The sequence below is a fragment of the Prunus persica genome, chromosome G4, assembly GCF_000346465.2.
Source record: "Prunus persica cultivar Lovell chromosome G4, Prunus_persica_NCBIv2, whole genome shotgun sequence".
Taxonomy (NCBI): Eukaryota; Viridiplantae; Streptophyta; class Magnoliopsida; order Rosales; family Rosaceae; genus Prunus; species Prunus persica.
In genome coordinates, this window is record NC_034012.1 from 7473080 (window position 1) to 7488072 (window position 14993).

Below are 14993 nucleotides of genomic sequence, written 5' to 3' on the forward strand. Positions count from 1 at the left end.
GAATCTAATATAAGGAAGTTGTTAAAGTAATAGGATGAGGTTTATATTACAGCAACTGTTTGTGAGTTCACTAAAACCCATTTCCAGCTAAGAATGATTGGACATTTATCAATATCTTACTGCCTTTTATCAGAAACTTGACTTGGGTTCTTTTTTAATGAGCCTTCTTTTAAGGTTTATCTAGTTTGAAACTTCAGCTGTGACTCATTACCTACCAGTATGAGAAAACGACAGTGCTTTCAAATTCAAATCTCTCCTTCCCCTCTGCATTTTCAAACCTTCAGCAAATGGCTTTGCACCTCTTAACCAGAAAATTAATATTATTCATTATGATTAAGTACAAGTGTTCCCTTATATATTTTATTTATTCCTTTTAAATAACCCTCGATGGTACGAGGAATTTGTTTAGTTATTCTTTTTATTACAATTTGGAATTATCGTCTTCCCACAAATACGACTCCAACCAGGAGCCAAGTGCCTTTTGAAGAAAGAAAAGCAAAGAGAAAAGAAAGGAAGATATAACCTTCTCTCCAAGAGCACGGATGGACGACGGATATGGTGTGTCCATAAGTATAAAAAAGAGTGAGTCAAACTATTTCCCTAATTTTAAAATCAAATAAAAGAAAACAAAGTCTTCATGTCGAATTGTAAATACTTTATTTAATGCCTAAACTATTTCAGTTGTGTGTTCATGATCATCTGGAGAAATTAACTGCCTGACCTGTTGACATCCATGGCTGCCGGTTTGATGATGATCAGCTCAATTATCTTCATCATTTTTGCTTCCTTGTGGACTTGCCATGATGCTGCAAGTGACACACTCAAACCAGGGGACACTCTCAATTCCTCAAGTTCCTTAGTATCTGCATCGGGAAAGTTCAGTTTGTATTTCTATGTATATAATGATGGTTCCAACAACAACAGCTATCTAGCTATCCTGAACAAAGAAGCTCCAAACAATGTATGGATTGGCAACCGAGACACACCTATTGTATACCCTTCATCCGCAGTTCTGACCTTGGACTGGAATAATACATTGAAACTCACTCACCAAGGTGGAGACCCTATTGTCATTTCCTCTGCTCCACAAACTAGTAATATTAGTACTAGTGTTGTGGCTACCCTTTTGGATTCTGGCAATTTTATACTGCAAGAAGTGAACTCTACGGATGGATCGACAAAGCAGGTTTGGTGGCAAAGTTTTGACTATCCATTTGACACATTTTTACCTGGCATGAAGTTAGGTATTAATCATAAGAGTGGCCATCTTTGGTCGATGTCATCATGGGCTACTTACAACAACCCAATGCCAGGGCCATTCACTCTGGATTGGGATCCCAATGGACATCAATTGCAAATCAGGCGACAAGGGGTGCTTTATTGGACTAGTGGAGTCTTTACAAGCAGTAGTAAAACGTTCGAATTTATTTCGGCTGAGGAGTCCAAGCTGAGGTATAATTTTAGTGTAGTTTCAAATGACAATGAAGACTACTTCACTTACACTGCTGTAGATCATGATCAAAGTGATCAGGAACCACAATGGGTGCTAACCTTTATGGGGAGATTTCATGATGGATCCTTTAATTTCACACAAGCAGAGAACTGTGATGGCTATAACACAGGTGGAGGGTGTGTGAGAAGGGATCGGCCAAGTGATTGCATGGCCAAATTCAATGATGAATTTGAGCTCAAAAATGGTTACTTCAAGATCAACAACTCTAGTAATAGTTCGAGATCCCCGTCCTGGTTTGGCACTAGTAGTAGTGATTGTAAGGCTACCTGTTGGCAAAATTGTGATTGCCTTGGATTTGACGTTCCACTTGCTAATGGGACTAGCACCGGGTGCCGATTTTGGAGTGTAGACTGTCAATTCTTTGAAGACCTCACTGCTAGTAACAGTTTTGTCTTGTCAGGACATGCAACACCAGCAAAATCACCATCTGCCAAAAAAAATGGTAAGTCTAGCTGCCAATTTTAATATCCGTGCTTCACAAGAGACAGTTAATGTGCAAATAAGCAACAAACTTTAACTAGAAACAAATGAGCCAAATAAATAATTAATATATGCAGCTAATTAAATATTACTCTGTAAATTATGCAGGACATAAGTGGTTGTGGGTTGGCATTGCTATTGCTGCTGCAGTACTTGTAGTGGTGTTCTGCATCTATCTGCTAAGAAGAAGAATAGTTTCAGGTATAAATAATCTTTAAGCCTCGTGCATTTGTTAGACAGAATTTACACGTTTGACATTGTTGACCTAAATTCAAATCTTTTCTCCACCAATCTAAAAAAATAGGCAAGAACAGAGCAAATATACAGAACAAAATGCTTAGCTTCATGAAACATTCCAACAGACCTACTGATGAAGAAAATATGGGACAGCATGATTTAAACATATTTACCTACGAATCTGTCTTGGCTGCCACTTGCAACTTCTCTCAAGAAAACAAGCTCGGAGAAGGGGGCTTTGGACCTGTTTATAAGGTAAGGCCTTGCATACTAAACAGTGTAATGATTTCTTTTCCTTTTTGAAACAATTCAGAATATTGTTGAGAATCTATTCAGGGAAAATTAGCAAATGGACGAGAAATAGCCGTGAAGAGGCTTTCAAAATGTTCCGGACAAGGAACGTCAGAGTTTAAGAATGAATTGATACTCATACATGAACTTCGACATAGAAACCTTGTTCAGCTCTTTGGATTTTGCATTCATGAAGAAGAGAGGATGTTGATATATGAGTACATGCCAAACAAAAGCTTGGACTACTTTTTATTTGGTTGGGAATTAAAACCATTTTAATCATAGTGCTTGATTTCATTTGTTATTTGATTTTTAATCAGTCAAAATATGTAGATTACAAAGAGTATTCTTCCTTTATATGTGACAGATTCAATCAGAGGTGTGCTACTAGATTGGAAGAAGCGTTTCAATATAATTGAAGGAATCACTCAGGGATTGCTTTACTTGCACAAGTACTCGAGAACGCGAGTAATTCATAGAGATTTAAAAGCTAGTAACATACTACTTGATGAAAATATGAACCCTAAAATTTCCGATTTCGGTATGGCAAGAATTTTCTCCCACGATGAATTGGAAGAAAACACCAGCAGGATTGTTGGGACACGGTTAGTAAAATGTCTGTGTGTTCACATAATTATCATATGTTCTACTTTTGGTTGCTAAACATGCATGTTTGAAATATATGTACTAATTAAAGCCTTTTCCTTTTCACTTGGTGCAGTGGTTACATGCCTCCTGAGTCCGTGGGGGGAATTGTTTCTGTAAAATCTGATGTCTACGGCTTTGGGGTGTTGATGCTTGAAATCATAAGTGGGAGGAAAAACAACAGCTTCTACAATGATGACCGCGCACTCAATTTAGTAGGATATGTATGTCAAACAAATCTTTGCATTTATAATTTCCTCTTCTCAAGGTGTGAATTCAACCATTCTGATATCCCAAACGCTTATATATTTCAGGCATGGGAGTTATGGAAACAAGGTTCAGGGCTAGAATTAATGGATCAAATGGTAGGTGATTCATCACACATTGAAGATCAATTGTTAAGATGCATCCATGTTGGTCTGTTATGTGTAGAGGAAGATGCAGCCAATAGGCCTACCATGTCAGATGTGATTTCTATGTTGACAAATGAAAACCCACCATTAGCCTTACCTACAAAGCCAGCATTTTTTGTTGGGAGGAAATTGGTGGAAGCTGGTATAGGTGAAAAGCAAAATGAAATTACATCAGTGAATGACTTGTCCATTTCCAATTTTGATGCACGTTAAGTTTGATCTTCAGAGGGTGCTAGCTTGTGTGTTCCTGTATTAAAAAGATTATTATCCTCTTTACACATATTTCTTGCGTATTAAGTTTTTGTAATTTATTAATTGGCATTATGTATAACAACTTCACTAGTTATTCATGTGTGCATTACTATGTATAAATCTTTATATTTGCCCATTGAGAATATATGTATTGATCATGATGTTGACAGATGAAGTGCTGTAATAGAATTGGAGAGTGACTTTCTTTCAATTAAAATTTCCATTTTATGTTTTGTTAGATAGAGAACGACTAAACGACACTAAGTTTAATGGAGAGCAATTTGTCTCATATGTTGAGGCCTCGTTTGGTGGCTCAGCTTGGACTGCCTTGCATTGGAATAATAATATTGCTAACATTGGGCAGGCCTTGCATCTAGAGGAAGGTTTTGATTAACAAGTGGATGTGTTCCTCCATAGCCAATTAAGCACAATCATTCATTAATTTATCACTCTTTATTTATTAGCATTGCAAATTATTGTTTTTTTCCCACAAACACCTCCATCTCTTTCCAAGTCTTCCATCCGGATAATAGGATAATAACATATAAACATCTCTTCCATGCCATGGATGGATGGTGTGCAGTAGACTAGTATGAGTATGAGGGAGTCAAAATCAGCTTCCTGTAAACATGTTAGAAACTTGATTTTAAAATATTCTCTAGTATTGTCAGCCACTTGACCTTAAAGAGATGGATTGTTGTGATTGCTTCCATGTTTCTCAGCTAAGCTTTCATTCATGGCTATCATGATCAACTTAATTTTCTTGATCACTATTGGAAGCTTGTGGACCTGTCATGATGCTGCAGCAAGCAATATTAGGGACACACTCAAACCAGGAGAGACACTCTCAATTCCTTAAGGGCTCGTTTGGTACACAGGACTGTCTTGGCATGGACTATGCTTAGGGACTGGCTTGGCTTGGTCTAAGTTGGATAACACTTATCCTGCGTTTGGTGTATGCTTGGACTAGGACTATAATTTTTTTATTTTTTCAAAAATATCTATATATATGTATATATATATTTTATAATATATATAATATATATGTATATACATGTATATAAGTATATTATAATAATATTATATATTTTAAATAATATAAACGTACATACATATATATATAAGTGTATATAGGTGTATATATGTATATTATAATATACATGGGTATAATACATGTACATATATTTATATATATGTATGTATATTATAATATATAATATATATATATGGGTATGTTATAATAATAATAATAATAATAATAATAATATACATGTATATATGTGTATATATGTATATTATATATGTATATATATTATATATTATAATATACATATATATATGTATATACATGTATATAATATATGTGTATATAGGTGTATCTATATATTATAATATATACATGGGTATAATACATATACATATACATATGTATATTATAATAGATAATATATATGAGTATGTTATAATAATAATATACATGTTATATGTATATTATAATATATATACATATAATATAAATATATAATGTATATGTCTATATACGTGTGTATATGTATATTATAATACATACATGGGTATAATATATACACATATATGTATATATACTTATATATATGTATTATAATAATATATATTACATATATACAAATATGCTATTATTATAATATTAATATGCATGTGTATATGGGTATATTATAATAATAATATACGTGTATATATCTATATGTATTTATATATTATATATGTATATATGTGTTTATATATATACATGTATATACGTGTATATATGTACATTAATATATAATATAATATATATTACATATATACATGTATACATGTATGCTATTATTATAATATTAATATGTATGTGTATATGAGTATATTATAGTAATAATATATGTGTATATATCTATATGTATTTATATATATTATATATGTATATATGTGTATATATATATACTTGTATATGTGTATATACATGTATATATGTACATTATAGTATATGTGTATGTAATAATAATAATAATAGTAATATATGTTATTAGTATTACAATATAATATATGCATCTCATACATTGGTAAACATAGGACTAGCTAATCCTCCCTTTCTACATGGGATTAGTAGTCCCCTCTTAAGGAGGTGTTTTTGGTGGGCCCGGTATTAGCAATCCCATCTAAGACTAGAATTAAATGAAACAAACATGGTACTAAATTTAGTCCAAGCCAGTCCAAGCCAAGCTTGTGTACCAAACGACCCCTAAGTTCTTTAGTTTCCTCATCTGGGAAGTTCAGTTTGGGTTTCTATGTATATAAAGTCGACGGTTCCAACGAAACCAGCTTTCTAGCTATCCTGAACAGAAAAGTTTCAAACAGCATATGGATTGGCAACCGAGACACACCAATTCTGCACCCTTCACTCGCAGTTCTTACGTTGGACAGGAATAATACATTGAAAATTATACACCAAGGTGGAGATCCTATTGTCATTTGCTCTGCTCCACAAACTACTAGTAATACTAGTACTAGAAGTGTTGTTGTGGCCACCACAAGTTGTGTAAATTAACCACTAATCCGTTGTATTAAGATTGCATGGAAAGGAACTTCACTTGCAGACCAGTGATCTCATATTCGAATCTCCGTGACACCTTGATAGTGTGTGTGGGAAAAGCTTCCTTCCCCACTATCGCTTGTATAAAAAATAAAAAATAAAAAATACATCAACTACACAGTTGGCTGATGGGGCTTTGGGCCTTGTGACACGTTGCCCCTTCAAGAATATAAAGATTGATATCAACTTTCAAAGTTTGATCAACCAAAATGCATCATATACTTTCAAAGTTAGTATATGATATTTCACATTGCGTTAACTTAGGATATTAGGTCGTTTTTATAAGTTTAAAAAGGTGTGAGGTGTCCATTTCCAACTAAGAATGATCGGATATTTATCAATATCAATTTAAAATGATTGTAATACTCAACCTGATTTAAAATATAAGATGGACACGTAGTGCTATTATATATAAAATTAATTAAGAATTACTTTCTTTTTTTATCATAAATTTGACTTGGGTTTTCACCTTTTTTTTTTATCAGCCTGGTTCAGGTAGTTTCTGCGATTCATACCTACTATTTTTATTAATTGATCATTAATAAAATAAATTGATAAATAAACAATCAGAATATATGAAAGTGCTTGCACTTTCATTTTAGTGGAAAACACATTTTGAATCCTCTCCTCCTAACCAGAAAATTATTATTCTTCATCAAGATTGAGCACAGATATGGTACGATGAATTTGTTTATTTATTCATTTTATTAGCATTTGAAATTATTATTTTCCCACAAATACGCCTCCAATCAGGAGCCAAGTGCCTTGTGAAGGAAGAAAAGCAAAGAGAATGAATGAAAGAGACTGTCTTCCAAGTGCAGACATTGAAAAAAATAGAGTCAAAACTCTCTCTAATTTTTAAATCCAACAAAAGAAAAAAAGTCTTCATGTCTACTTGTAAGAACTTTATTTAATGTCTAAATGATTGCCGACCGACCGTTGACCTTAGGGATTGTTATCATATTCATGTGTAAATTCTAAGCTATTTCAGCTAAGTTTTCATGATCATATGTAGAAATTAAAGTGAAAGTAGGGCCTGACTTGTCGACATCCATGGCTACTGGTTTGATGATGATGAGCTCAATTTTCTTCATCATTTTTGTTTCCTTGTGGACTTGTCATGATGCTGCAAGTGACACACTCAAGCCAGGGGACACTCTCAATTCCTCAAGCTCCTTAGTCTCTGCATCAGGCAAGTTCATCCTGCGTTTCGTTGTACAAACTAGTTTGAACACAAGCTATCTAGCTATCCTGCGCAATAAACCAGGAGCAAACAAAGCATGGATTGGCAACAGAAACACACCTATTCCATACCCTTCCTCCCCACTTCTCACCTTGGACTTGAACAACACATTGAAAATTACATACCCAGGTGGAGACCCTATTGTCATTTCCTCTGCTCCACAAACTAGTGTTGTTGTGGCTACCCTTTTGGATTCTGGCAACTTTGTACTACAAGAAGTGAACTCTGTCAACGAATCAACCAGCGGGGTTTTGTGGCAGAGTTTTGATTATCCAACAGACACATTTTTACCAGGCATGAAATTGGGGGTTGACCACAGAAACGGGCACAATTGGTCACTTTTGTCTTGGGCAACAAGCTACAACCCAGCGCCGGGGACTTTGAGCCTTGATTGGGACCCCAGTGGACACCAATTGAGAATCAAGCAAGCTGGGGTGGTTTATTGGACCAGCGGCATCTTCGGAGATGGAAGATTTGAATTTATTTTTCCTGATGTGTCAAAGCAGAGGTACAATTTTAGCATTGTTTCAAATGAAAATGAAGACTACCTCACCTACACTGCTGTAGGTGATCCAAGTGATCCTGAGCCAGAATGGGTGCTATACAGCAGTGGGAAACTTTTTGAGTATGGAACACAAGTTGATATTACGAAAGCACAGAACTGTGATGGCTACAACACAGGTGGAGGGTGCGTGAGAAGGGACCGGCCAAGCGGTTGTACAGCGAAATTCGGTGATGAATTTGAGCAAAAAAATGGTTACTTCAAGATCAACAACGCTAGTAATACTTCAAGATCCCCCAACTGGTTTAATGCTAGTAGTAGTGACTGTAAGGTTACTTGTTGGCAAAATTGTGACTGTCTTGGATTTGACCTTCCACTTGCTAATCAGAGTCAGACTAGTACCGGGTGCCAATTTTGGAGTGTAGACTATCAGTTCTTTGAAGACCTCAATTCAAGTAGCAGCTTTGTTTTGTCAGGACTAGCAACGCCAGCGAAACCACCACCGCCTGCCCAACAAAATGGTAAGTCTAGCTGCCAAAATTTGATACCTGTACTTCACAAGAGACAATCAATGTGCAATAATGAGCAACAAACATTAACTAGAATCTAAGAGAACCTAATATATGACTAAATATGTAGCTAATTAATTGTCATTCTGTAAATGATGCAGGACATAAATGGCTATGGATTGGCATTGCTATTGCGGCTGCTGTCCTTGTAATGGTGTTCTGCATCTTGGGTTACCTGCTAAGAAGAAGAATATGCTCAGGTACATATAAGCCTCACGTGAACTTGTTAGAAAGAAAAGAATTCACGTTTCATAATTGTTGTCCCAAATTGAAATTTTAACTTTCTGCACTAATCTAAATAAATAGGCAAGAACAGAGCAATGATACAGAACAAATTGCCTAGCTTCATGAAGTCCAATAGATCTGCTTATGATCCTGTTAATGAGCTTCAAAACGATCATGGAAACATGGGAAAACATGATTTAAGCGTGTTTACCTATGAATCTGTTTTGGCTGCCACTTCCAACTTCTCTCAAGAAAACAAGCTCGGAGAAGGCGGATTTGGCCCTGTTTATAAGGTAAGGCCTTGCATAATAAAATGTGCCGTGATTTCTTTTCTTTTCTGAACAATTATGAATATTGTTGAGAATCTGTCCAGGGAAAATTGGTGAAGGGGCAAGAAATAGCGGTGAAGAGACTTTCAAAATGTTCCGGACAAGGAACATCAGAGTTTAAGAACGAATTGATACTCATACATGAACTTCAACATACAAACCTAGTTCAGCTCTTTGGATTTTGCATTCATGAAGAAGAGAGGATGTTGATATATGAGTACTTGCCAAACAAAAGCTTGGACTACTTTTTATATGGTTGGGAATTAAGAACACTTTAATCATAGTGCTTGATTTGCTCTGTTATCTGATTTAAATTCACTGTCAAAATATGTAGATTACAAATAGTGTTCTTCGTTAACTCTCTATGTGTGACAGATTCAATCAGAGGTGTGCTACTAGATTGGAAGAAGCGTTTCAATATAATTGAAGGAATCACTCAGGGATTGCTTTACTTGCACAAATACTCAAGAACTCGAGTAATTCATAGAGATTTAAAAGCTAGTAACATACTACTTGACGAAAATATGAACCCGAAGATTTCCGATTTCGGTATGGCAAGGATTTTCACCCACAATGCATTGGAAGAAAATACCAGTAGGATTGTTGGGACACGGTAAGTAAATATTGTGAGTGTATATATACATTCTTATCATGTCTTCTGCTTTCGGTTGCTAAGCATGCATGTTTGCAGATTTGTACTAATTAAAGGATTTTTTCTTGTCCATTTAATCCAGGGGTTACATGGCTCCTGAGACCATTGAAGGCATTGTTTCTGTAAAATCGGATGTATACAGCTTTGGGGTGTTAGTGCTTGAAATCATAAGTGGCAGGAAAAACAATAGCTTTTACAATGATGATCGTGTACTCAATTTAGTAGGATATGTATGTCAAACAAATATCTAACTGAAGTTGTTATTATGTTTTTCTTCCTTTTAAGGTGTGAGATATTCCAATGATCCTAAATGATGATATTTATCAACTTGGTTTTCAGGCATGGGAGTTATGGAAAGAAAATGCAGGGTTAGAACTAATGGATCCCACTCTAAGCGATTCATGTATCGGGAATCAATTGCTAAGATGCATCAACGTTGGTCTACTATGCGTGGAGGAAAATGCAGCTGACCGACCTACCATGTCCGATGTCATATCTATGTTGACAAATGAAAGCATGCAGTTGCCTAAACCAACAAAACCAGCATATTACACAGAAGGAAATACAGACACTGCTGGTATAGGTAGAAAGGGACCGCAAAATGGATCAATAAATGGTTTGTCCAATTCAGATTTTGGTGCACGATGAAGGAATCAATCATGTTTTCGTGGCTGTAAAAGTGTGATAGTACTTTATGTGGAACTGTTATTTTTGTGAAACCCAGTCAGTCTGCTATATATATATTGAAATAAACCAATCTTTGTCAATTTGAAAAACTCTTACGAAAGATGAAGTTAAGGAGCAATTTTTCAGTCACATGTGATCATATCGATGATTTAGACACAATTTGCAACCAAGAAAGTAGAAACTGATATATGCATACATGTTCATAACCAATCATCTAAATCTAAACGCCCACAACATCAGTTATAATGGCTTGTCCATTTCCAATTTTGATGTTGTACTGATCATGCTTTGTGTGCCTCAACTACATATACTTCAATAAGATTTTTTTTTTTTTTTCAAGGAAAGAAAAAACAAAAGTTGTACTTTGAGTCTTAGACCTGTTATAGTTTCAAGTCAAGTTTAGCAAGTAAATTATCATTGTTAAAGTACAGCTTTTCTTTTGTTTATTTCTTATCATTTGAAACCATTGTTTTCTTTTTCCACAAATTAATGCATTCCATCTCTTTTGAGAAGAGGAACCGACTATGTGACTTGATCAGAAAGAAAAGACAAAGTCATTGTTGTAAATGCAGGTCATTCTAACCAAAACCAAATAGAAAAATGATTGTCAAAACATAAACATGTGAGTCACAAGTCTTCCTGTAATTTCCAAATTTAAAAATTTAAAAAAAAAACATTGTTTTCTTTTTCCACAAATTAATGCATTCCATCTCTTTCGAAGAAGAGGAGCCGACTACGTGACTTGATCAGAAAGAAAAGACAGTCATTGTTGTAAATGCAGGTCCTTCTAACCAAAACCAAATAGAAAAATCATTGTCAAAACATAAACATGTGAATCAAAAGTTTTCCTGTAATTTCCAAATTTTTAAATTTAAAACAAAACAAATGTCTTCCAGAAATTGTAAAAAAAATTATTAGTTTCTAAAGAATTTCCTACCCTTGACCACTGTGATACTGGTTTTAACTCCCACACCTCTTGATCATGTTTTTTCAGCCAAGTTTTTTCATGGTCTTGTGGTCATCCATGGCTACAGCTTTGATGATGAACTCATTTATCTTCCTCATTTTTGCATGCTTGTGGACTTGTCAGGATGCTGCAAGTGACACACTCAAGCCAGGGGACACTCTCAATTCCTCAAGCTCCTTAGTCTCTGCATCAGGCAAGTTCATCCTGCGTTTCATTGTACAAACTAGTTCGAACACCAGCTATCTAGCGATCCTGCGCAATAAACCAGGAGCAAACAAAGCATGGATTGGCAACAGAAACACACCTATTCCATACCCTTCCTCCCCACTTCTCACCTTGGACTTGAACAACACATTGAAAATTACTCAAACAGGTCAAGATTCAATTCCAATTTTCTCTGCTCCACAAACTAGTGGTCCTGTTGTGGCTACCCTTTTGGATTCTGGCAATCTTATAGTACAAGAACTGAACTCTGTGGATGGGTCAACGAAACGGGTTTTGTGGCAATGTTTTGATTATCCAGTAGACACATTTTTACCCAGTATGAAATTAGGTGTTAACCGTAGTAATGGCCACATATGGTCACTTTTAGCGTGGGCAGATACCTACAACCCAGCTCCAGGAACTTTCACTCTTGATTGGGACCCCAATGAGCGCCAGTTGAAATTCAGTAAAAGTGGGGTGGTTTATTGGACAAGTGGAGTCTTAAGATCAGATGGGAGATTTGAATTTATTTTGCCAAATGAGTCCAAGCAGAGGTACAATTTTAGCATTGTTTCAAATGAGAGCGAAGAGTGCCTCAAATACAGGGGTGTAGATGATCAAAGTGAACCTGAACCAGAATTGGTGCTATACAGCCAGGGGAAATTTCTTGACTATGAGGGACAAGTTGATATTGTACTAGCACTTAACTGTGATGGCTATAACACCGATGGAGGGTGCGTGAAAAGGGGCGATTGTGTGGCCAGAGTTGGTGATGACTTTGAGCTCAAAAATGGTGTCTTTAAACCCAAGAATTTGAGCTCAAGATCCCCCTACTGGTTTGATTCAAATATAAGCCACAGTGGTACTATAAACGCCTGCAAGGCTACTTGTTGGAACAATTGTACCTGCCTTGGATTCAACTTTCCAATATCAGATAATCGGACTACTGGTAGTACAGGATGTCAATTTTGGAGTGTAGACAGTGAGTTTGTCGAAGAAAACACAGGATCGAGTACTGCAACTAGTAGCTTTGTTTTGTCAAGTTTAACATCGCCACCAAAATCACCACCTCACAAAAATACTGGTAATTCTTGCTATGTATCTTTTAATACATTGAACTTATAGCACAAGTCCAATTTCAACTGGCATATTTTTGATGCAGGACAAAAGTGGATATGGATTGGCACATCTTCTACTGGTGCTGCTCTAATGCTTTTAGTCTTGTGCCATCTACTACGAAGAAGAAGATTGGCACTTTCAACTGGTATATTTCTGTATAAGCTTATGTCCTCTAGTTTTACATCATTGAGTTTTGTTGTCCACAAATTGAAATCATAACTTTCTACACTATCAATCTAAATAGGCGAAAGCAGGACAAACATTGAGAACGAAATGCTTAACTTCATGAAATCTAATAGACCTACTGATCATGTTGGACTTCAAAATGATGGAAAGATGGGACATCAGGACCTAAGTGTATTTAGCTATGCATCTGTCTTGGCTGCCACTTCCAATTTCTCAGATGAAAACAAGCTTGGAGAAGGGGGCTTTGGACCTGTTTATAAGGTAAAATTTTAAATTACAAAAGTATTTTCTATTTGTAATTCAAAAGCTGATGAACATGTAGGTTTTTCCTTTTTGAAATGGCTGGGAAATATTATGGATTATTTATTCAGGGAAAATTGGGGACGGGACAAGAAATCGCTGTGAAGAGGCTTTGGAAATGTTCAGGGCAAGGAACCGCAGAGTTCAAGAATGAGTTGATACTCATATATGAACTCCAACATACAAACCTTGTTCAGCTTTTTGGGTTTTGCATTCATGAAGAAGCTGGATGTTGATATATGAGTACCTGCCAAACAAAAGTTTGGACCACTTTTTATTTGGTAAGGAATTAAAGATACTTGATTTTGATTTGTTATATTTGTTATCTGATTTTTATTCGACTGTCAAAATTCAAAGATTACTACTATTAATTTTAATCTTACTTAACTCTACATATTGGACAGATCCAAACAGACGTCTACTTCTAGATTGGAAGAAGCGTTTTGGTATACTTGAAGGAATCGCTCAAGGGTTGCTGTACCTGCACAAATACTCAAGAAAGAAAGTAATTCACAGAGATTTAAAAGCAAGTAACATACTACTTGATGAAAATTTGAACCCCAAAATCTCCGATTTCGGTATGGCAAGGATTTTCACCAATAATGAATTGGAAGCAAACACCAGTAAAATTGTCGGAACACGGTAAGTAAACAAATTTCTAAGATATGTGCTAATCAAAGCCTTTTTCATTTTCATTTAGTGCAGTGGTTACATGCCTCCTGAGTCCATGGAAGGAATTGTTTCCGTAAAATCTGATGTCTACAGTTTCGGGGTGTTGATGCTTGAAATCATAAGTGGGAGGAGAAACAACAGCTTCTACAACGATGATCGCGCGCTCAGTTTAGTAGGATACGTATGTCAAACAACTCTCTGCATTTATAACACTCTACATTTTCTTTTTCTTAATCCGAAAAATGTTATTTCAGGCATGGGAGTTATGGAAAGAAGGTGCAGGACTAGAATTAATGGATCCAACGGTAGGTGATTCATGTATTAACGATCAAGTGTTAAGATGCATCCATGTTGTTCTGTTATGTGTAGAGGAAGATGCAGCAGATCGCCCCACCATGTCAGCTGTAGTATCTATGTTGATAAATGAAAGCACACCATTAGCCTTACCTACAAAGCCAGCATTTTTTGTTGGAAGGAAATTGGTGGAGGCTGGTGTAGGTGGAAAGCAACTTGAAATTGCATCAGTGAATGACTTGTCGAATTCCGATTTTGATGCACGTTGAAAAAAGTTTGATCTTCATATGGTGCTCGCTTGAGTGATTATTATGTTATTTACACATATTTCTTGTGGATTAAGTTATTGTAATTTATACAATTGGCATTATGTATAACAACTAGTTACTGATGTATGGACTATGTATAAACTTCAAGGATGTATTACGGTCAATTATAATGAAATAGAGTCGTATGCAATACATGCCGTTTTAACTCATTTCATTCTAACTCAAGTGGTTAAAAATCTTCTGTTTGAGTACTCAAAATTATTTGCGTTCGGTTATCCACTCTTATGATATTTCGTACACATGAAAACAACTGACTGATTGCCCGATCAAAGTTCG

The 14993-nt window shown here is 35.6% G+C and overlaps 1 protein-coding gene across 1 annotated transcript; it reads left to right on the top strand.

Annotated features, from left to right (window-relative positions):
• On the top strand, positions 749-14686 carry LOC18780607. Its single transcript, XM_020562216.1, has 15 exons — positions 749-1955; positions 2102-2194; positions 2298-2485; positions 2567-2777; positions 2889-3126; positions 3243-3390; positions 3481-3787; positions 4071-4214; positions 7455-8705; positions 8846-8953; positions 9060-9271; positions 9352-9562; positions 13827-14064; positions 14128-14275; positions 14349-14686. The coding sequence occupies exons 1-15, from the start codon at positions 749-751 to the stop codon at positions 14655-14657; spliced, it is 5013 nt and encodes a 1670-aa protein (XP_020417805.1). The 3' UTR covers positions 14658-14686.

Coding starts and splice junctions, on each gene's coding strand:
- LOC18780607 (XM_020562216.1), top strand. CDS start 749: ATGATGATCAGCTCAATTATCTTCATCATTTTTGCTTCCTTGTGGACT. Junction 3,788..4,070: donor CATTTCCAATTTTGATGCAC/GTTAAGTTTGAT, acceptor ATGTTTTGTTAG/ATAGAGAACGACTAAACGAC. Junction 8,954..9,059: donor AAGAAGAAGAATATGCTCAG/GTACATATAAGC, acceptor CTAAATAAATAG/GCAAGAACAGAGCAATGATA.